Source organism: Pituophis catenifer, unplaced genomic scaffold, assembly GCF_029215685.1.
Source record: "Pituophis catenifer annectens isolate HBS135680 unplaced genomic scaffold, rPitCat1.0.hap2 SCAF_2, whole genome shotgun sequence".
Taxonomy (NCBI): Eukaryota; Metazoa; Chordata; class Lepidosauria; order Squamata; family Colubridae; genus Pituophis; species Pituophis catenifer.
Window position 1 is genome coordinate 114,873,451 of NW_027256882.1, and position 25,055 is coordinate 114,898,505.

Genomic DNA, 25,055 nt, shown 5'->3' on the forward strand with positions numbered 1-25,055 from the left:
ATATGCTTTCTAGTTTAAAAGTTTTTTTTAAAAAAAAAACTGTAAAATGTTATAGATTTGGCTGAGTCCTGCATCCCAGAGGAGTACTTGCGCTCATTTACCTTGATTTAGAGCCAACCACTCTCCTAAGTGGAGGTCCATTAAATGAAGCTGATGTATGCCCGACTCAAATATATGTCAGCTTCTCTTATGATCAATAGAGGGGGGGAATAAATATATATATTTATTATATATTTATTATATATCCACTTAATTAAATAAAATAGTCTTCTGGGTAAACTTAAGATACTTGGAGATGAGAAGCGGATCAATATATCTTGCCATTTGAACATTAAGTATGTGCTTGGAAATATTATTTGTGTATTTCAGAGATGCGTGCAGTGGAGTCCTGCAGGAGTTCACTGCCATAGAAGGTTTTTATGCATGGGTTTCCTTGCTCAGTGATACCTGTTTTCTGTTCTATGCCTTTAACACCCTTTTTCATTATTTATTCCTAAACGTTGACAGCAATTATCTGAAAAGTTTAAAAAAAGTCTTGCCTTGAGAAAAAATTATTTATTTATTTATTTATTTATTATTCAAATTTCTATACTGCCCTTCTCCTTTCGGACTCAGGGCGGTGAGTTATATAAATTATATAAATTATATAAATTATATGCTGGGGTTCTTTATCCTTGTAAGAACCTTAAAAGACATTTTCCCAAGAGTGTGTTTCTTATTAATGTTCTATGGGAGGAAGATAGTTGAAAAATGATATACAATTAACTCTAAACTTTGACCCATGATCTAGTTTAATAGGCATGCTGTGTTTTGTTCACAAATTCCAGATTTTTTTTAAAAAAAAAATGTGTGCATGATCAATTTTTCGTAATGTATTCTTAACTTTAGTATGTCCCTCTTATTTAGATTTAGCATTTTTGTGTTAAAAATAAAAGCATATTTATTTATTTGATTAATTTACATCCTGCTTGCCTTCAGACATTATATATGGATGTTTCCTCCTCCAATTTTTTTAACAGCAACTCTATGAACCACAAATGTGAGATGGGTGGCTATACAAATTAAATCAATCAATCAATTAATCAGATGAAGTATGCTGCACTGAGAGAGTGACCCAAAATCACTTAATGAGCTTGAGTGTGTAGGTTTGAACATGGCTCTGTCTAGTTCAATACTTTAATCATCATACAATATTGTGCATGACAGACTGCCGTAGGATCCGTGTACTGTTTAAATAAAATGTTTAATGAGTATTTTAAAAAGTAAGCAATTTTAGCAATCCTTTTAATGTTGAACTGGAACCTGGATTTGGATCTATTGTAAATATTAGATTTATCAGTGATATGATAGCAATTTTTATGCAGATTGTAAATTTTATTTCAAAGCCAATCGTAAAGATTCATATTTAATTTAAGCTTTATTGAAATTTATTAAATTAATGTTTGTGTTTTCATACTGTGTTAAACTTACTAGGTTTGCAAAATATCTGAAATCATATCCATAGCTTATAAATCCTAATGGCTAAGGTTCATACAACAGTTAAAACTAAATGAAACCCATCAACATTCGTCTTTCTATTGCTTTAGTTTTAGGGGTTAATGTATTGCTATTTTTTACTGTTTATTTATGAAAGTTTCTCTTGTAGATATTGTAGTTTTCTACACCAATGCCACCATACTGATTATTGTAGTGGCTTGATCAGAATGATATGAAATTGGTATCAATCTGACATGTTTGTAATCTTGATTATCAAGAATTTTAATAGTTTATTCACGATTTAGCTTGTTGACAAAAGACCCACTGACATGGTTCAGTAAAATTAAACAAGAATGAATGTGTACTATATATAATTGCTTCTTGAAACCTAAAATGTATATAGAGATCTATGTTCTAGAGTTTAAATTCTATGTTTTCCCCCTTTAATTCTTCCAAATTAGTGCATATTTTGTATTTTCTTTAAACTGTGGAAGATCATTGAAATGTATTAACTTGATCATTCTCTCTAAACAAACTGGGAATTTATGGATTCTGTCTTGCCAACTTTATTCCAAGTACAATTTCCCAATTTTCTCTTTTCTCTTCTTGTCCAAGTCTGAAACTATAAGCCACTTAATCCTTTTCTCCTTTTGTTCATGTGTATCTGGAGGACAGTTCCTGAATTTCCTGAAGTGTGGCTGTGCGTCTCTGTTTGTGGTGGTGGAGAGAGAGAATTAAATAAAAGACAATAGTGATGTCTTCTCTTCCGGTCTGTTCTCAGCAGGCTGTGTACAGCATAGGGGTCAAAAAGTCAAAATAGTGGTTGTAATTACATGATGAAAGCCCCACCTCTTTGTACATACATTGAAGTTACATGCATGAGCAAAAGCACAGAGTTTCAATAATACATTCATGACTGCCATCTTGCTTTTTTTTTTACTCACCTCCCATCCCCAAAGATGCCCCTTGCTCCTCCATTCTTCCTTTGATAACCAAGCAGACTTGGTTTCATGAAAATAAATTATATGAGGTTTCTTAACAATACTCAGAATTAATACACTTCAAAATGGTCATTTTAGCTTCTTTCATCCCAGCCCATGTCAGCAACACACTCCCACACTAAGCATTAACTATGCTGGAAATGATGGGTTCATGGTTAGCAGTCACTTTCTTGATTTGGAAATTAAAGTTAGCCTACTGATTTGTTATAAAAGTACTTGGCCAATTTTTTTTTTCATTGGAAATAAAGTTGCCTACTTGTTCCCTCTTTCATTACTCCAATTATAAATTCTACTCAGATTCAGTGATTGGGAAACTTTTCAAGTCTCAAATACACTGTGGTTCACATTGAATGAGAAAGGCAAGAAATGTATTTGGCTTCCCATCATTTTAATCAGGCAATGAGATGGATATTCAGCAGCAGAGAAGAGCAGAAGCTGCAGTGCTTTTTCAGAAATGGCTGCCAGGTTTTGGGTCAGGACTGCTATGTTGACTGTGAGTTCTGGGATTCTCTCCTACCCCACTAGCTGCTCCATTAATCAATTTCATAGTCCATCTACTGTAGGCTTCAACTTGGTTCAAATAATGGAACAAAGCACTATTTTGACTTTTTGACCCCTCTGCTCTACACAGCCTGCTGAGAACAGACCGGAAGAGAAGACATCACTATTGTCTTTCATTTAATTCACTGCAGCCATAACTGATTCTGGTTCTCTTCTTTTTCCATAATGATGGGAATACAAGTAGGCAGATCTTGCTGTCAAGCCTTGCACCTTATAGGACTTACGATTTTTACTCCACTTTTCCTTTCCTTTACATACCTGCAAAGATCAGTTACAAAGTTATTTTTTGATCATTGTCACAACTGTGAATGGTCACTGTACAAGGCAGTCACTAAAACAAAAACTTCAGTGTCTAGGGCAATATACAGCAGTTAAAACCTTTATAATGATTGAGCCTTTATAAGATCTATGTTCTTTCCCACTCTTCCAAGTCAAAGATAATTTGCCATTTTTTTCAAGACCAAAGGAGCCCATTGGGATATGATGCTAAAAAGCCTCTCTTGAGCCTAAGTTCTGATGGTTCCTATCTCAGCAACTTTATTCCTAAAAGCTAGGAATTGTCATCAGATAATAGTTCCTTTACATCCCAGAATTCAGGAAATGGAATAATTATCTTAATTGGTTGAAAAGTAAATTCTGGTTGACCCAGAAACAACTATAAAAAAAATAACCTAAAGAAGAATTTTTGGCCTACATCATATGTTGCATTAAGCTGTGGTTTATTCAGCTGTAGTTTATTGAATAAAGATGAAATAAATCACAAATGCATGTACCACAATGGTTGCATTTATACAAAATGCTAGACCAAAAACAAGCAAACCACATTATGTTTTAATGCAGTGCATGAGCTTAAGTCCCTGTATAAAACTGTAAATCATGATACTAATCCTAAAAAAGAATTGTTGACTGGGTTTATATAACTGAACCACAAATTTGCCAATTACATATTATGTGATTTAGTTACTTTGTGGTTCAATATGTTGTGTAAGCTCAGAAATTTGTCTCTACCATGCTTAAATTTTTTTTAGGTAAATGTGTTGTACAAACCATATTTATGATTTGTTAATTTAGACATCAAGCAAATTACAATTCAAACATAGTTTACAAACCATTTCAAACCTTTATTTCTCATTATGGTCTCCTGTTAATTGCAAATCCCAGTTGATTAACTTTGATCAAAACTATGATCAACCATAACCTGAATTTGTAGATCTGTATTATCTAATGTGCCTTCTATTATTCAAACTTCCGTTCCAATATACAGCCATATAAACTTTAGTTTTCTGCTGCCTCCTCATAGTGTGGTATGAGGATACTGTAAATCATAATTTTCTTAGCTGTGTTTTTGATAGAATATTATTGAGTCAACATACAGCAGGCAAGGGGTTCTGCAGGAAGATCAAAAATTTCAAGATGGGAAACACATTCATGCTAGTGAAACCCTGCCCTTTTTCACATGAGTTAAGATCACATGGTTGATCATATCTTGACCTTGCTTGCTTTCCATGCCCAGGCATGATGACCAGTCACTGCCTCCTATTGAGACTTATTAAGTACAGCATATCCCTTAAGGACCTGGAAACTCTTTCTTCTATGATTAATATTCCAAAGTTTCAAAAAGTGTTTCCTCTTTAATCACGAATGTTATACGTGAGTATTCACCAAAGATATACACCTAGGAAGGCTAATTCTTTGTAAGTAACTCTTTGACATTCAGAAAAAGTTTTAAACAGATTAATCCTGGAGGTACAATTTAATCTTTCTAGAGGTGAGACCAGTTTCTTCTTTAGGAGTTATTTTTCTCCTGTAAAAGGAGTAAACTTATTGTATACTTACTTTGTAGTAAGTAAGTATTGAAACATGTAAACCTTTATGAATACTTTTAAATAAGCCCAACCATCCTGTGAATTCTCCATTTCCCCTTACCAACTCTCAGCTTCTTTTATATATATATACTTAATTTGATTGGGTGAACTGACATTGTCAATCTGCAATCCAATAACATGTTTGATGGCTACTCAGAAGAGAGTCTAGTTAATTTTTGGAAGTGCTGTTATGTAAATAAATATTCTTGCAGAGCGCTGAGCCAAGACATTTGCTGATTAATCAGAGTTTTGCCCTTGTCTTCTGCAAGAATAAACCTTGAAATGTCAAGAGATACTTTAATGCTTTTAAATGGCAAGAACACACCCACACTTTTTTTGGTCAGCCAGTAAGTGAAAATTCTGAATCTAATCACACTATACAATCTTTGTGGTATGCAGTAGGGCCAAATATCCATCAAGGCTTGCTTTTTCTTATCAAGTAAGGTATTTCATTTTTTTTCTTTTAGTAGATTATTGTTTCTTCACCACTGTTTAAATAGGCTAGTTCTTTTGCATTTCCAGGTGTTAATCCCCTGTTTTACAAAAAAGAAATATGTTAAATAGAATCCATTTTGCTGATAATGAATGAGATTATATCAAGATTCTAATTGGGAGGATCTGATTAGATTTTAATGAGCTTGCCTTAGGGTGAATGCAGGGCATGAAGAGAATAGTTGCCATAAATAATCTCCATGACCTATTCCAGCTGCTGTATTGCATAGTTATAAAGGTAAAAACTATTACTGTTTATGACGATCAAGTAATGGAAGACAATATTGCAGATTTTGATACTTTTCCTTTAAATGAAGGGAAATAATTTTGCTTTTCTGATAATAATATGAATACATACATACATACATGTATAAGGAAGGAAGAAAGGAAAGGAGATTCCATTTCATTCTTTCATAATCTTAGTGCTGTGCTTTGAAGAAATTGTAATATTTCTGATGTATGAACAGTTTAATTTTCTGTTCTCAAATGTACTTTATGAAATGGACTCAGAAATGGACTCATATCAATGGAATGTACATTTTAGTAGATTGGCTCATATTATACAGAGCAGTTGCAATGGGAAGACTAAGAGGTGTAATACGATCTGTGCATTTTGTGATGTAATTATTTGTCATGATAAAGTTACAGAGAAGCCAAAAAAGTCCACAGTCGACAGAAAATCTTTGTATGTGCGTATGGAGTCATCTGCGATGGGAATAGCTTATAAATATTCAAGAACATTGATATTTTAACATTATTATGTTACAATGTTGGACTATTAATATTGAAAAGTGAAGATTTTATTTTAGTTTTATTTAGTTAGGAATGCAGTAGATCACTTTCTGTTTTTTTGTAAAGTCAGCAACATTTCCTAAATTTTCAAAAAATTAACAGTGTTCTGTTCAACTTATACTACGTTTTCAGATGAAAAAATAAAATAAAATAAACTCCACAATTCCCATATTATACTAATCATAGTGAGCTAACCCAGCTGATGTTCATTAAGTGAAATCTGTATGTTGATAGAAGACTAGGAAATTTACATTTAAGGTGTCAGAAATCAGTCTTTTTTAAAGTCTGTAGTGTAATCATATTTAGAAGATATTTATATGTTTAGCATATCCACAAATGACTCCAGCAAGATTGAGAATTCCATTGTTCAGAAGTCCTAGGTCTGAAAATTTAGTCATAATGATTAAGTTGGTCATGTTAGAATGGCTGGAATCTATATCTTTAATACAACTGTTGTTCAAACCTAAAACAACATCCGAAATCTTCCCATTCACTGAAAATTCCCTCCCAGATTTCCATAAATAAATAAAGAGATGTTTTGCCACTAATATTTTTATCTTAACTTTCTTTTACCACCACCCACTCCCCATCACGCAAAAAGGGCTTGGAGGACAATTATCTTCCCTAGATTCAAGATCCTCGACAGGACAGGACACTGTAAATGGCCCCAATCCGTGGTTAGCTTTTATGCAAATTTTACAGCATTCTCTGATGTTGTACTAAAAAGATCAAAGTGGGGATAATTGAGTGATGGCTTTTTTAAAAAAAATAGTCTGCTTGCAATAGGTCACAGTGTTAATGTATTTAAAGAAATTCTTTGTTGGTTTTAGAATTGTGCCCAATACAGAGCTAATATGGTAATCATTGCAGTTTCTACTTTGTGCATAGATGTTTCCTATCGTGAAACAGGTTAAATTATTCTTAGCACATCTTTTAGAGTACTGATATCTATTTTCATTTTGTTTTAATAAATGATTTCTATACAGTATCCTGCATATTCATGAATATTTAAGTGTGAACTGGCAATCATCACAACTTCTTAATCATAAATAAATAAATATTTATTTATTATTTACTTTATTCATTAAACATGAAACTCAGTCAACTTAACATTCAAGAATGCATCACAAATACCATTGACTGGTGCTAATGGTTGATATGGGTTGCTGCCAGCATCCTAGGTATCAACCAAGTACCTTCTTAAGATGTACAATGTTCCAAGTAGCACAGTTTTTTGCAGCTCCGCTGGTGTTATTGCAGGAAGCTGCAATTTATTGATGTATCTTATAAAATTCTTGGACATGGTACCAAGTGCCCCAATGACAATGGGTATCACTGTTACATGTTACTATTATCTTTATTCGTTAAATATGAAACTCAGTCAACTGAACATTCAAAAATGTATCACAAATACCATTGACTGATGCTAATGGTTGATACAGGTTGCTGCCAGCATCCTAGGTATCAACCATTTATTATTATTATTATTATTATTATTATTATTATTATTATTATTATTATTATTATTATTATTATTTATTAGGAAACACAGTTTCCTAATGGACCTAAGAAAACATTTTTAAGATGTGATAGCACTGGTGTAGGCCACAACAAAAAGCATCCGTATGGACAAAGCACACCTTGCCTTGTTTTATAAAACTGCTACATAATGTGTTTTGCAGTTATTTCAAACATTATGCAAAAAATCAACATCCTTTTTAATCATCTGTTTGTACTGAATTATCTGCCAGATACATATTGTTGAAATACCATCATTAAAGCTGTCAGTTTATCAGAATATGAGAAATATTTATGAAATAAATATTGAAGATTTGGAGTTGCTTCACTGTTAACCTGACAAGAGTATTTCAACAGAAGATAAAGCAAATACAAATTACTATGAGATGTATTAACTTACTATTGAAAAATATTATTTTCTTGCAAATAGGAAGGTGGAATACATCCATAAGGGAGACAGTAATAAGAATTATTAAGTGTTTTAATATGCTAAAATCTCTCAAACTTTGCCCTTCTACTTTACTTGAATTAATAAGGAACTTATTTAAATAATAGTTATAATTTTAATTTTTTGGGAATGGGTGTTTTCCTGTTTCAATTCCAGCTGTTCCCTTGTGCTGTTTACTTTATTATCCTTTAATGTTTCAGACATTATTTTTTATAATACGTAACTTTTTGCTTCTTTGCATTACTTTCAGTAGATCATAATACTGATCAGAATCGCTAAGATCAAAGGCCTATCATGTAGCATTTAATATTCTAGTGTCACTAGTGATGAACATGAGTAGAAAGTTAAAACATCTTCTCTGTGAATATTTCACAACTAGGGGAAGTCCTGAAGTACTTACATATGTTTAGAAACGTCATTTTGAAAACAATAAAGCATTGTTATGTGTACCATTTGTGTGCCTGTCTCTCTGTCTGAGAAAACAATTACAGCTACCAAAAGGAATTGGTGTAGACTAGATGACTAGTATAAATTGAATTAGTTTGACAAGGACATTTGGGGTGGGAGCTGAATAGACCATCAGCCTGATGGAAAACAGAAGAAAGCTCTTGGTGACCCAGATGACCTAACATGTCAGTGTGGGTTTTCTGTGTGGTGCTCTCATTCAGAGCCAAAATGCTTATTATTCAATAAAATCAATTTGATTGAGGTTCATGGCACAATAGAGAATTCACTTTCAAAGGGGAAAAAATTCCACAGAGTGCATTCTAATGAATGCTACTTAACTGGAATGTCTGAACAATGTATACATCTCTTAAAAAGCATATTAAGTTTGGATAGTATCTATTGTCCTTGATTTCCATGCAGTATCCCGCAATTTTATAAAATTGAGCATTACCAATGCTTGTTAATAATAGTGATGCAATTTTCTTCATTTTGCCATATATTTGAATACTTATTTTGTGCTTTTCTAAGCTATTGCTTGTGACTATGGTATTCCACAAAGGATAGAGAAAATAATATGAAGCATATTATCATTTTAAATGAAAGAACATATAATAATAATAATAATAATCCTTAATCATTTTAGGACTTACTGACATTCTTACTATTCTTCTGTTCATGGGTATTGGCACAAAATATTTGTGAATGTATTGATTGTGCTTTAGACAATATTAATTGCAAGGAGGTGGGGGTGGGGAATATTTTGTCAGGTTCACATTCTGATTAGAAAGTTCATAACTGCCAAACCAGAATATAACTTTCCATTATATTTGTATTCTGTAATGGAGTTCAACAAATGAAGGACTTCTGAAAAAGTAGCCACAAAAATATGTAGCTTCATGGAGATTTCTTCCTGTAGATATAACACAAAATAAACCCAGCAAAAGAAGAGGAGAAATTTGATTCTTGGTTATTTCTTTAATTTACAAGAAAGATGGAATAGAATATGAGGATTTTTATGAAATTGCTTGCTTTAATAAATTTTCAGTATGCAGTTATGGCGTTATCTGCAACTACCTTAAGTGATTTTGAACTAATAGGTAGAGATTGCAATGTAATCTATATACTAATAGTATTTCTTCTTATTTTATCCTTTCTACTGCATTTTAGTTACTTTTTTTCTCTCTTATTTTCAGTTTCAGATGTTTATTGCCATATTTCAGATAATAAAGAAATGAACTGTTAGAAATACAGACTTTAAAAAGAACATTTAAATCATTTCAGGGCAATTGGGTGCAATATTTATTTTAAAATGCATAAAAGTAATAGTAGTTGGTACACAGTAGTAAACAGTCCAACAATTTTTTTTGCCATTTATGAAAATATAAAATTCTGCATAGCTACCATTTCAGTGCATGACCTCATAAAAGTATGTTAACATTTTCATTATTCCTCCTCTTCATATCACAGGAATTTGTAATTATAAACACACCTTTATGTCAATATTTTTTCTTAAATTCAGTCACTTTCAATGAGTTCATAATATTTGTTTGTTTATTTGTTATTTTTAGGGACTTAAGTGAAAACCAGATTCAAGGCATCCCTAGAAAGGCTTTTCGAGGAATTACTGACGTAAAGAATTTGTAAGTATTGTCTATAAATAGAATTTGAGCTGAAGCTAAATTCTTTTCATATGCTATTTTATGTATTTTGTGTATTTCAGGACAAGATATGCATCTTTGTGTTATACAGAAGTAGTTTTCTTGCTTAGAAATAGGTGGTCACCTTTGACATCCATTCACATCTTGATTAAATATATGTATAGGCTTTCTATGTATTATTTTTCCCTACTGCAGTCTTTAACGTCTATTGAAGAGAACTTGGAGGAAATTGATAACTTAGCTTTGTACTAAACAGGTAGTCCTTGATAAACAACAGTAGTAGGGATCAAAATTTTCATTTGCTAGCAATGTAGTTGTAAATCGCATGACTTCATCATTTAGCAATGGCAATTGTAGCACTTCCCTTTGCCATTGTTATGGAATGATTGCAGGTAATTAAGCAAATTCCAGGTGGCTTGTAAATAGGCCAGCTGGCTGGCAGGTAAGTAACTGGTGCCAGGTGGAGGAAAATGCCTGGGTGTACCACAAAGTGCAGCATGTGTGCAGTAGAGGGTGTGTGTGTGTGTGTGTGTGTGTGTGTGTGTGCCTGCTGCTGGGTAGGGGAGGCTATGAGTGATTTAGCAGAGCAATTTGCAAGCCTCCCTACCACTTCCCCATTGATTTTGCTTGTGGGAAGCAGGCAAGGAAGGTTGCAAATGACAATCTCATGACCATAGGACACTGCAAACATCATAATGTAAGTCAGTTGCCAAGCGCCCAGATCACAATCACATGACTGTGGGATGCCTAGAATTTCAAGAACTGGTTATAAGTATCTCTTATTCTATGCTGTCATAACTTTGAACAGTCACTGAAGACTGTTAAACAAGAACAAATTATTAATAACTCTAGCAAATATATAACACAGTGGACACATCTTCAAGGATTCTCAATTCAAACAACAAGTCTGTCTCTTTCTGTGGCTTAAGAAAGATGTAATAGGTATTACATACTGTGATATATAAGGAAATCTAGATTCCCTACTATGGAGACTGGAAGCTTCGTGGATTAACATATTCATCACAATTGAATTTTATATTGCTCAACTAATGCTTTGTTGTATTAATATTAGAACAATTTGCATGTAGTTCTTTCCACCAGGCCTCTAAAGCTGTTCAAATGTATTATATCAGTAGTTTTTCAAGAATCTTATCCAGTGCACCAATATACTTTATTTTAAACATAGAAATGAAACTGGAAAAATAAAACTTCCCCGACAATATCCATGAGTCATTGGACAAAAGTTTAACCTGGAGAATTCAGCCTCATGCTCCTAATTGCAAACTACCACACTTTAAGGGAGCCATGCATTTAATTATTTTTTTCTGTTCATTTTCTGAAGTTGTATTTCTTTTTTATGTGGCTAGCTACCATTACATATGCGAATGTGCTAATTTCTATTAATTTGGATTAATTAATTTTGGTTTCACAAGATGTCCAGCTTTAAATTTAGCAGTAAGATATAATTAACATATACAGTTAGGTTAAGAAGAGAACAAAGATAATTGAGTCAGTCTTCACAAGAGGAAACAAACTGTAGGACATACTTTTTTAAAAATAGTATTTGGAGAAAGCATCTTTATGCTGTAACTCTAAAATAATTGGTGCATGTGTTTACAATACAGGGAATAATTGAAGAAGGGGAATAAATATTCTTCCTTACATTTCTTACATACTTGATGTTAATGCTCATATTAACCTTTTCAGCTTCATATTTTCTTGGGTGGGTGTGGCCACTCTCTGCAGCTGAAGTGGAGCCCCAGGAAAAGCATTTGGTCTTTAGTGCTCATTTATGGCCTCATTCACACTCAAAATCACATTTGACCTTTCAAATTCAGATCACTGCACAACCCTACTGCTTAGATTCAGTTGTACTTCAGAAGTGAGGGAGGAAAAATTCACCTGGAGAAAAGAGAATCAATCAGGAAACAATTTGTTTCACTTAGAAATACCTGTTCTGAGGTATTTTTGGAAGGTTGGATAACAGAAAAAGGCTGTTCTTTCATAAGAAAAAAAATGTTATGTGCTCACTGAAAGTACCATTTTACAGAGAGAACTGGATGGATTTCCATCAAGGCCTTTTATTCTAGTTCTAAGTAGTGCTCCCCAATCACCTTTAGTTAAACCTTAAATAGCTATTTAAAATTATTTTTCTTATGTTTGATTAGGGAAAATTTATTTTAAGGAAGAAAAAAAAGCAGCCAGTATTCATGAGCAGACAAAAGGTTTAAATGATTCCTAAGAGGAAAAATAGTACAGCTTTAATCAAAAACATCATCAAATTTATTGGTAGATGAAAGTTACTTCCAGAAATTGCTTAACGCATTGTAAGCTGCCCTGAGTCTCCGGAGAAGGGCGGCATATAAATCAAATTAAAAAAAAAAATTGTACTGAAGACACTGAAAGCTTCAGATGAATAGACTAGTTTCATATTATTTTTTTCTCTTTACTTTACTAAAAATTTCAATTTTTAATCAAATTTATGTTTCTATGTAGACTTATCTATTCTCATGCTAATGTCCAAAGCTTATTATAATGACAAAAGCATTTAGTATTATGATCAGTATTTTATATTCTGTGTTATATTCTATTATTATTTTATTCCACCCTTTTTATATGCAACTCAGGGTGGCAAAAAGACCTAATACTTCTTCCTCCTATTTTCCCCACAACAAAAACCCTGTGAGGTGGGTCGGGCTAAGAGAGGATAACTGGCCCCAAAATCACCCAACCAGCTTTCATGCCTAAGAAAGGTCTAGAAACAGTGGTGAAATTCATTTTTTTTTTTACTACTGGTTCTGTGAGCGTGGCTTGGTGAGCATGGCAGGAAAAGGATACTGCAAAATCTCCATTCCCACTCCACTCCAGAGGAAGGATACTGCAAAATCCCCATTCCCTCCCCACTCCTGGGGGAAGCCGAGGTGGCACAGTGGTTAGAGTGCAGTACTGCAGCTACTTCAGCTGACTGCTAGTTCAGCAGATCAGCGGATCAAATCTCACTGGCTCAAGGTTGACTCAGCCTTCCCTCCTTCCGAGATGGGTAAAATGAGGACCCAGACTGTTTATTTATTTATTTATTTATTTATTTTATTAAATTTCTATACTGCCCTACTCCCGAAGGACTCAGGGCGGTGAACAGCCACAGGATAAAACACACGAATACAAAAATTTAAAATAGAATAAAAACGAATTAAATAATTTGGCTGAACAAATTTAAAATACCCCATAATTTAAAGCAAATTAAAATTTACATTTAAAAAGAGGAGAAGATTTAGGCCAGGCCAGCTTGATGAAATAGAAAAGTCTTAAGTGCACGACGGAAGGTGCGCAGATCCGGGATCCTCCGTATCTCCGGGGGGAGCTCGTTCCAGATCGTAGGTGCCCCCACAGAGAAGGCTCTCCCCCTAGGGGCCACCAGTCAACATTGTTTGGCCGACGGCACCCGGAGGAGCCCCTCTCTATGGGAGCGTACTGACCTGTGGGAGGCTATTGGTGGTAGCAGGCGGTCCCGTAGATAACTAGGTCCTAAGCCATGGAGCGTTTTAAAGGTGATAACCAAAATCTTGTTGGGGGCAATATGCTATTTAGTATACTGTCTTTGGTGTAAACCTCCCAGAGTCCTTGGAGAGTGGGCGGCATAGAAATATGACTAATAAATAAATAAATAAGAATACTGCAAAATCTCCATTCCCATCCACTCCAGGGGAAGGATACTGCAAAATCCCCATTCCCTCCCCACTCCTGGGGGAAGGATACTGCAAAATCTCCATTCCCACCCCACTCTGGGGCCAGCAGAGGTGGTATTTGCTGGTTCTCCGAACTACTCAAAATTTCCGCTACCGGTTCTCCGAATTACTCAAAATTTCCGCTACCGGTTCTCCAGAACCTGTCAGAACCTGCTGGATTTCACTCTTGCCTACAAGTCACAGTCTCCTGCTTTCTGGGCCAACAAATTCACTATTTCATGGAAATAGCGTTTGTACATCAAAGCACATTGCAATGGCTTCTTAAGAAACTAACACCTGTTGACAAAAATTGAAATAAACCCAAAGTAAATTATTACTGTAGCAAAAAATCGGAATGAATTATAGTTCACTGTTTGCTGATAGACAAAGCATACCATTGGTCCATGCGAAGCATGCCACTGGTCCATGAACTATACCAGATAAAGGAAGGCAATAGACCAATAGAAATTAAGATGAGACTAAGGGTCTGAATATATATCTGTGCATGCAAATGGTGCCATGATAGAAAACTATGGATTCAGTTCTGAGATTTTGTGGGGATTTTTACATTCATGTTTTTTTATGTAAGTTGGAGTTAAGGAGGGTAATTTGACTCTCATTGACTTCTTTGAAAATTTGGTAGTTAAATTTTGTGAATATACAATTAACATTATGTTTCCAAGTTCAGGCTGTTGGGAGAGGCTCAGTTGCTGTCTGCTGCACACAACATTCTGTGCTACTATCATGTCCCCATTTCTATTGTTGCCATACTTCACTCTGCCCATGTCATATTAGATCCATCTCAGGAAGATTGTCAGTCTGTGCTTGGGACGGAAGGAGAAAATTGTACAGTAATGCAATATCTTGGGTCCAAGAATGGTTTGCAGCTGTTAAACAACTAAATAAGGAAATTCTGCTTTCTAAAGAATTAATTGATTTGGATCCAGTCCATGTTGCATTACTTACTACAAAGGTATTACAGCTTCATGATGAAGATACAGACTGACTTAAATTCAACCTATTATCTGTCTCCTTCACCTATTTTCTATCTTAGATTGGCTTCAGCACTTGTGGCCTTTGGCCTGTCTGCAGCTGAGCTTGGATAGCAAAAAATACAGGAGAGAAATAATTGACACTGATGGATTGAGCCCTGCACATTTGTACGCTTTATGTTGGAGGTAATTTCCTAAGTGATTTTCTAATTAAAAAAACAATGTTGCACTTCCATTGGCCTAATTAGAGTAACTGTATGGAATACAGCTTGGGCCACCCCAGAGAGGAATGAACTGGAGTATGTATTTTAATATATGGATTAAATTATTGGGAGGAGGTAGAGTTTTTCATTTAGATTTATGTTTTAATACCTGGTACTGGTAGTAGCCAGAAATCTGCCCTTTGCATTTTGCCCTCTGTATTGCAATTAAAGTTATGCAATTCAATAATGACTGTAATCTATAAAACACCACTTAAAAGATTGCATTGAAATGTTCAGCAGAGGAAATCTTTTCATTCTCTTTCTGTCTGTAGGATTTGCCAGTCAGACGGAATCACTTAAAAGCCCCAATTGCCATCCTTGAATAATTAACTTATCTTACTGGAGGTCCGATGTCAGGACTTTCGGCATTATTTTATTCTAGTAGCATCTAGTAGAAATTAAAAAAAAAATTAGTTCATATTTCTTAGTTCATAATTAATTTGTTCCTTATTTCATTACCTGGTTTAAATTCTTAAATTCTTTCTTTGTTACATTTAAACTTTATCATTCTTACTTAGATATTGTCCAGTATTATCTATTTATTGATTAGATTATTATTTCACATTTATTATTTTATAAATAACTCAAAGCAGCAATCCCTATCTCCTCCTATTTTACCCACAACAATAGTCCCATGAAGTGGATTGGACTGAGAGAGAACAAGTGGCCCAAAGTCACCTGGCCAGTTTTCATACCTAAATTCGGACTAGAACTCACAGTCTCCCTATTTATAGGCCAGCACTTTAATCACTATACCAAACTGGTTTTCCTGTTCAAAACGTTTCAAAATGGAAAATATAATCATGTTTGTTATTTTATACTTATTGTAAAATATTTTCTAATAGCATTCTATACAGCGAAACAACCAAGAGGAATACACAGATATACATATTTAAATATTTGTTATAAATTGGATTGTAATACGAAGCCATGTTTATAATATCCACTCTTCCACTAACTTCTGCTACTGCATTTGTCAGCTCTCTCTAAACCATTCTTTGATTAATCTCTATATTAAACTAATGTTTGTAGATTGCAAAGAAGAAGCTTCATTAGGTCATACATTGTTGCTAGCATATCATTATTAACAATATTCGTTTTTTTTTCAAGGAAAGCCTTGAACTGGTCTATCTTACGTTTCATACTTGTTTCATGCTAGAGTCCAATATTTGTAATGGAATCAAGCCAAAAAAGTGTCACTCTAACTCAGGAGAATAGTTTCTGCAAGTAAATATAATCCATATGACTAAATGTTGCATGACTAGATTTAATAGTTCTTTCAGATATATTAATGAAGCAGACCAAAAGATTTCAAAGGCTAAAAAAATACAGCATGAGACAATTTTTTTTAAAAAATGTAACAAAATAAATTCTGCAACAAAATCTTAGTGGCTACATAAAATTAACTAATTTCCCCCACTCCTTAAATTCTTCTCGACCATGATTGAAAAGTCTTGATAAAATTTTCTGCATGTTCTTATAAGCACATTTAAAATGGAATTCTGTCCCCAAGTGGAATAAATAAAACATTTCAGATTTTATATAAGGAAGAAACTTGGCATGTCAAAATGCACATTATGCACTATAATTTTCCAGTGATTTGAAAAAAATACAATACAGTATTGTTAGGAAATAAAACATAACCTCACAATTTCCTTTTCTAGCTTTAGCAACATTCAATGTTTGCAGTATTCCCTCTGTTTTCATTTTATGCAAAGTAGTGGGAGAGTATGCAGTTGCTTCAAAATAAATTTCTTTAAAATGAAGACCAACTCGCAGTTTTAAGGGATATTTTGTTTCCTTATTTGGCTGTATTGTTGAACTATTAGAAACTGAATTATACATCCAAGTGATTCAACTTTTTCAATATGGGTAAATGTATGCAATGTTAGAGTTACATTTCATATTTTACATCTTCCCTTTGAAAGATGGATGTATTCTTAAAGAAATGCAAACTCTAAATTATCCCAATTTTATAATCACTCTCACTATGTATATTTTCAGAATCCATCACAGAATTAGAAAGGGTTTTTTTGTCATATGCTATTGTCATGAATTTTGAAATTTCCTTGAGATTTAGACCAGTTTTATTTACAAAATAGAGGCTGTTGCAACATGCCCATAGTCACAAGCTACCTTCCCACAAAGCCAGTGGGGAAGCCGACAAGAAGTTGGAAGTCATTCCTGCTTCCTTTTGTTTTTGTCCGTCCCCCCCACCAAATTATTCTGTTTATCTGTTCAGGTTAAATAAATAATGTCAAGTGCTGGCAAAATCAGGATATGCAGGCAGTTCAAATGAGTATAAAGATTTATTGCAAGTATAAATTCTCTACAAAAATCTGAGCTACTAACGGTCAAGGGAAATTAGCATGAATTAGGTAGGTATTCAAGGTGGGCTGGACTTAGATCTCCTGAGGGTGTGGAGGGACTCATGACTTTTGACCCCTCCCAGGGCTCAGCCTGGTCATCTCCTACATTTTGACTTATTATTGAAATTTGTTTGCTACTGCAATTATTTTTCTGCAAAGGAAATATACTCTTCTTAGAAGATCATGGGACTGTCCCAGATAAGGGTAAAAAAATATGGCCACCTTAAATTTTATGTTCATTCTGGTTACATCAAGCTGCACTATCTTTCTTTCAAAGGATGACCCTTTGAACAGGTCTAGTGTTTTCTAATCTTTAGATGATTTCTTTATTATCCATAAATAAATGGATAATATGTATGTATGTATGTGTGTGTGTATGTGTGTATATACACATACATATGTACACATACACATACATACATAACAAAAGAAATGTGTTATTTGTGCTGGATGATTTTGGGCTTTTTTTCCATCAAAGCATTTTTTATTCTTTCTTTCTTTCTTTCTTTCTTTCTTTCTTTCTTTCTTTCTTTCTTTCTTTCTTTCTTTCTTTCTTTCTTTCTTTCTTTCTTTCTTTCTTCTCTCTCTCTCTCTCTCTCTCTCTCTCTCTCTCTCTCTCTCTCTCTCTCTCTCTCTCTCTCTCTCCCTCCCTCCCTCCCTCCCTCCCTCCCTCCCTCTTATTCGTTTCCCTTTCTCCTTTCTTTTTTGGTGAAATTATATTTCCTAAGCATAGCAGCTCTCTCAGAGGACAGAGTCTGACACATGTCAGAGAGATACCTACAAAAATTAGGAAATTGTGAATATATCTTAATTTAATTAACTTCTCTGCTGCAGAGCTTCTTATCATCCAGATAATAGTGGACACCTTGGTTTAGAATTTGCTGCTATGTTTGAACTTTAGTTATGATAGGTTGGATCAGCAGTGTTATTTCACAACCATATGATTTTACATTATGAGTTTTCCATGAAACATACATTATAAGTTTTCAAAGACATTTTTGTGCAGATAGGTTAGGTTTGAAAAGGTTGAAAATAAGGTTCAAAAATTCCAATCCAGGCTAATAGATGAAAAGACTTTTTTATGTGAAAGAGAGAACCCTCCATTAGAGCAGCTTGACAGTTTGCCCTTTTGATACTGGGTGGGCAAGTTCCATTCAAAGATTGATGGTTAGTGCGCTACAGAATTCTCATTTATTTAAAATATATATATTTCATCAGATAAGATTTCTTTCAGATATCAGATATCTGAAAATTGTAATATAGTAGACAGTATCAAGTGAGTCCAGTTCCAGCTTGTTTTAGTTGATAAAGCTAGAAACTGGCAGGTTATGAATTCTGGTCTCATCTTAGGCACAAAACCAACTGGGTGACCTTGGGCCAGAATGCCAAGACCTATTATTCCCAAGAAAAAGAAATTTAGATTTTTTTTTTCTATTTCACTGCTGCACAGTTGGTATTCTGGGCCACCGTCATGCTGTGGCAGTCAGCCATCATCATATGATCCTCAAATTCAATGACCCCTGGCAGCTTTCATAATTAATGGCACCCGGTCTTTTGATGTTTTGATGCTCTTTCTTCCTTCAGAAACACCACAAGACAAGTTGCTAGCCCTCACAATGTTTCGAAAGTAGAAAGAGTCTCAGAACATCACAAGATGAGTGCCAGCCCCCATGATGTTTCCAAAGGATAGAATGAGTCTCAGAAACATTGTTCTTAAGATATTCTGAGGCTCTCTCTATCTTTGGGAAATATTATATTGGCTAGCTGTTTACAATATCTGTGCCTTGCATTGGCTGGGTCCACTTGTCAGCAGCTTCATGGAAAGAAAAACTAAGTAGAACATTTATTAGGGAGAAGGCCAAGCCTTTTGGGAGAGTGATGGGGCAGTGGAAAGGCCCAAGCATTCCATGGGATGGGGGGAAAGGCCTATGTGCTGATGACTAGTCTCATGACTGGTTTCTACATGCCAACCATCAATTTATTCATTGGTGAATGTATTAAAATAAAACCCAATTGGAAGAGCTAGGGTATGTTGTTGGAGAGAAAGCTGAATAAAGAATAAATGAAGTGGCATTTCCCCTCTCTTTTTATGTTACTGCATAAAACAAATTATTCAACTCTAAGCACCAATTTTCATTTAGCTAAAATCTGGGCATTGTTACATTTTTCCGTATTTTGGAAGGGAAACGTTGGAACATGTTGTTTTATTCTGTTCTCTGGAGCATTATTTTCAGATAGTGGTCTTTTATAGCACAATCTATAAGAATAGGAAATTTGGCTATTGATTGCTTGGTTTCCTTTCTCATGTATTCCTGGCCCATCTCTCACACAATTGTGCAGGTCTAAAATGGAGTATCTTCCTGTTCATTATGGCATGACTACTTTCACTACTCATGTTTGCAAATGAATGGATCATTTTGACATGACTTTCCAATTAAGTTGATCGCTATCCAGATATTAAATACTTTATAAGAAGTTCTAAACTAAGTTTTTGTTCAAACGTGGATGATCCCAAGTTTAATAAAGTTTTCTGTATTCTTCCATATTTTGTCTCTTGATAACCGAAATAAATTCCATCTTACAAAAGAGATTATCTGCCTAACCATCTGAACTATTGAGTTCATGTTGTTCCACTTAAGTGGTTAGAATATTATAAAGATCCTGCTGCCTAGTAATTTCATTTCCAGGCAAGGAGTTGGATTATTCTAGGTCTCTTCTCCTGGAAAATGTCTACCTCTATGCTTACTAATACAGTCAGAAGTGTTTCAGGAATTCCATTTCTGCCATGATAGCCATTACTTGTCTGGGTTCCCCCCCCCCCCATATGTAGTAGTGTATTTGCACTGCTACTATTCCACACTGCATGGAGCTGGTGATCTGATTATATGGATGCTCTGTGTGACAAAGTTGTAATTTGTATGGCCAGCTTGAGAGAATAGTAGAAGAACAAATAAATGGTTTCCACCAGATACCAAATGGATTTAATCTTTGGAATTAAAGGCACACCTGGCTGATTAACAGTTTTGCTCGGGAGATCTGCTTTCTCTTTCAGAACTAATATCTCCTTTTTGTTTTATTGAGAACCAGGTAACATCAAAATGACATTTGAAGTGCAAATGAGAAAAATGGAACAAAAACAGATCATGCATGAATTAAGGCTCATTGGGGCAGTGGAGCCAGTGATGGCAATGTAGCCAGTGATGAACAGCTTACTTCTTTGCCTCTATTTCATTTGCAATGAATGGACAAACTGCTATTGCATCTCCACCCTGCAACCATCACTAAAGTACTGGGAAGTGGAGGGGAGATGAAATAATGGTGCTCATTCTAAGCAATTTACATAGTATTTGCGGAAGGAACTTGTTTACCTTAAGCTCTTTCCTATTGCCCCGTTGCCTTAACATCAGAATGAGTAACATCCATTTTGGAGAGCAGGAATGGATGATATAGTTGTACATTCACCCCCTTCCCCTGCAAATGAGATCTCCATGTGTGTTTTCCTGCTGGGATTTTTGAATGCTGCTGTCTATACTGGCTGTTGAAATTTCTTTTGTTACAAACTAATCTCAGCAGTTCATTGGCTATTTTGCAAGAACACTCCTTCAATTGATTCAATGATTACTGTGGTTTATGATGTCTTATACAGAGATGTTTACCAGCAGTACTAAAATAGCATAATGGTTACAACATTGGTTGGTAAAATTGAACTTGTTACTTCAAAACTCAGCGGAACAATGATTTCCTAAATTATTGTCATTGTGTTTCTTTCTTCGAGCTACCTATTTGTCCTTGGGGTTTTTATTTTTTAAATACTTCCAATGGTGCATTACTTCATCATTTGTCCAATAATTAGTCACCTGAGTAAAAAAGTTTTATCCAATCTGGATTCCACCCTGCTGAGCATGAAAACATTTTACTTCAATGGCTAGAAAAATAAGGAAATGGCACACTGCTGGATTTTTTAAAGCTGAGGCAAAATACAAATAGCAGTTAAAACACATGTAGAGAGAGAAATTGTTTTACCAGGTTTTAAACCAGCAACTGTTTGTTCACAGGGCAAATGTTATGGCACTTGAATCATATACGATTAGGAGCAAAAGTAATTCTAGAAGAGATTAGAATCCATCTGACCAGGAAGAAAGAATTTTTATTATTATTTTTATAGTTGGTCACATGCTCAGCCACATGTTTAAACTGGATTTGGCATTTTTGTCCACCAATTGAGTCCTTTCCAAGAACCTGGGATTGGCAGATATTGTTTTTGATGGCGTTAAATGTATTGTTGCGTGATGTAAATTGTTCCAAGTAAAGCTGTCAGTTGGAATTGACTGATGGTGATTTTGTCAATGCCAATAATGTTCAAATGGTGCTCCAGATGTTTTTGAGTTGCGCTCAAGGCATCTATTGGCATTATGTTTGTTTTACTTTGCCACAATCATTCAACTTCTGTTTGCAGTTCTTTGTATTTGGTGACATCCCCCCCCCAGTTCTTTCTCTTCTATTCTGCTATCTCCAGGTCCTGCCATGTCCACCATTTAGACTTTTTTGTCTTTTTATCAACAATTGTTAAGTATGGGGTGTTATGTGGCCAATGCTTGTCCGTTTAAATTCTAAAGTCCCAGAGCACTTTAGCTTTTTAGCACTTTAGCACTTTAGCACTTTAGTGCCACAAGGGTCGGTCCTCTCGCCTCTTCTGTTCAACATTTATGTGAAGCCGCTAGGTGAAATCATCCGTGGTTTTGGAGTGAAGTGTCACCTGTACGCTGATGATACTCAGCTGTACATCTCCACCCCAGACCACCCCAACGATGCCCTTGATGTGATGTCTCGCTGCCTGGAGGCCGTGCGGGTCTGGATGGGGAGGAACAGGCTCAGACTCAACCCTTCCAAGACCGAGTGGCTGTGGCTACCGGCGTCCCGATATAGTCAGCAGGTGCCATCGCTGACTATTGGGGATGAATCTTTGCCCCCCACAGAGAGGGCTCGCAATCTGGGTGTCCTCCTGGATGCACGGCTGTCTTTAGAAGAGCATATGACGGCTGTGGCCAGGGGGGCCTTTTATCAGGTTCGCCTGATCCGCCAGTTGCAGCCCTTTCTGGACCGGGACGCCTTGTGCACGGTCACTCATGCCCTTGTCACCTCCCGGCTGGACTATTGTAATGCTCTCTACATAGGGCTCCCCTTGAAGAGCACTCGGAGGCTCTAGCTGGTCCAGAATGCGGCCGCGCGGGTGGTTATGGGCGCACCTCGTTGTGCCCGCGTGACACCCCTCCTGCGCGAGCTGCACTGGCTCCCAGTGGTCTTCCGGGTGCGATTCAAGGTATTGGTTACCACCTTAAAAGTGCTCCATGGCACAGGACCCGGGTACCTTCGAGACCGTCTTCTGCCACCAATAGCCTCCCACCAACCAGTCCGTTCCCACAGAGAGGGTCTCCTCAGGGTGCCATCAGCCAAGTTATGTCAGCTGGCGACACCCAGGGGGAGGGCCTTCTCTGTGGGAACCCCAAACCTGTGGAATGAACTGCCCCCGGAAATACGTAAGATCTCCGACCTCCGGGTGTTCCGCTGCGCACTGAAGACCCTGTTGTTCCGCCAGGCAGGGCTGTCAATATAATAATTTTAAATTGGGGTATTTTAATTTTTGGGGTTTTAAATCGGCCAAATCTATTTAATTATTTTAATTTTTAATTATTGTTGTGTCTTGTGTTTTTAAATTGGCTGTACACCGCCCTGAGTCCTTCGGGAGAAGGGCGGTATAGAAATAAAATAATAATAATAATAATAATAATAATAATAATAATAATAATAATAATAATTATTATTATTATTATTATTATTATTATTATTATTATTATTATTATTATTATTATTCTAACACTTTATCCACTTTGTGGTTGTTGTTTGCAGGCAAATGTATTTCTTGCAGATAGTCCAATAGACTAAGTTGCTACTTGGTCATGCCATTGTATGTAGTCAGTCTGTATGATCATCTTGCAGCAACTAACTAGGTAGTCCACTGTTTCTTCAGCTTCTTGACAGAGATGACATTTACTGTCCATTGCTGCCTTCTCAATTTTGTCCTTGTACCATTTGTTCTTAAGACTTGGTTTTATGCAGCCAAAATTATCCCCTCTGTCTCTTTTTTCAACTTTCCTGCTCTTAGTCACTGCCTGGTCTTGTTATTATCTGCTTTGTCTGCTAATTTTTTGGGGGGGACTGGTCATTTTTGTGTAATATTTTGCCTGGCCGTATCTCTTTTCTTTATTTGGTATTTCTGGTATTCAGTAATCTTTAATGATGTACTACGTACTTATATAGGTAAGTAGCACCAATATAGCATAACAGAATTGGTATTCAAATATTTAAAACAATTGACAATGCCAGAATAATTAATAAAAGTACACATAAAAACAATTTTGTCTAAGAGACCATATGCCAGCAGGCTTCCTCAGGCTACACAACTATAAGAAATTAAAATTAGTAATCTGGAAAATATAAACATAGAATAGCGGTATAAAATGCAAGCCTGGTGTACTTTCAGTATTCCATGCCCACCTATTCTCCTTGGTAGGTAGTTTGTCAATGTCATTTTTTTGTCTTCCTATCCTGGCTTTTAGCTCTGCTTGAATCCAATCCACAGTTGCAGCTGTGAATCTAATGACTGGAGTTTCCCAGGTGTTAATTACCTTGATGATATTGTTTCCACTGAGTTTGGACTTTAAGATCTTCTTCACTCTCTTGATGTGTTCACTTCCAACTTTCTTCTTGACTTCAGTGTGCTTGATGTTGTCAACCCAAAGGATGCCCAGATATGTGCAGTGATGTTCTTCATCCTGACTCTTGATGTTATTTCCATAGGGCATTTTGCTACCTTGATTCCTTCAGTTTTCACTAATTTTCCTCTCTTGATGATAAGGGTGGCACATTCAACAGGTGAGAAATATTATTGTGAATCTGATTGTTATGTCTGTATGTGTGTACATTTTGATGATTTAATTTTAGATCTATATTTTTAATTTAACTTCGTGAGCACGTGTCCACAAGAAGTAGCGTGATTGATGGATGGAAAGATTGGATGGATGGAAAGATTAGAGGGCACAGCAGCTGGTATTATGTCCAATGTTAGATGTAGTAGCCTGCTGTATAGACTAAATACAGGTAGTTCTTAACCTATAAGAGTTCATTATTTAGTGACTGTTCAAAGTTACAACAGCACTGAAAAAAGTGGCTCATGACTGCTTTTCACAGTTACAACCATTCCAACATCTCCATGGTCACGTGATCAAAATTCAGATGCTTGGCAACTGACTCATATGGTTACAGTGTCCCAGGTGATCATCTTTGCCACTTTCAGACATGAAAAGTCAATGGGGAAGCCAGAGTCACTTCCCACCTTAACATAAATTACTAACTTAACTGCAGTGATTCACTTAACAACTGTGCCAGGA

At 35.5% G+C, this 25,055-nt stretch overlaps 1 protein-coding gene across 1 annotated transcript in view; it reads left to right on the forward strand.

Annotated features, from left to right (window-relative positions):
- SLIT3 (slit guidance ligand 3) overlaps nt 1-25,055 on the forward strand; it is a 502,670-nt gene that overhangs the window by 257,454 nt on the left and 220,161 nt on the right. The window contains exon 5 of the mRNA XM_070934106.1: nt 10,169-10,240. Coding sequence (XP_070790207.1) covers nt 10,169-10,240 — 72 coding nt within the window. The remainder of the gene's footprint in view (nt 1-10,168; nt 10,241-25,055) is intronic.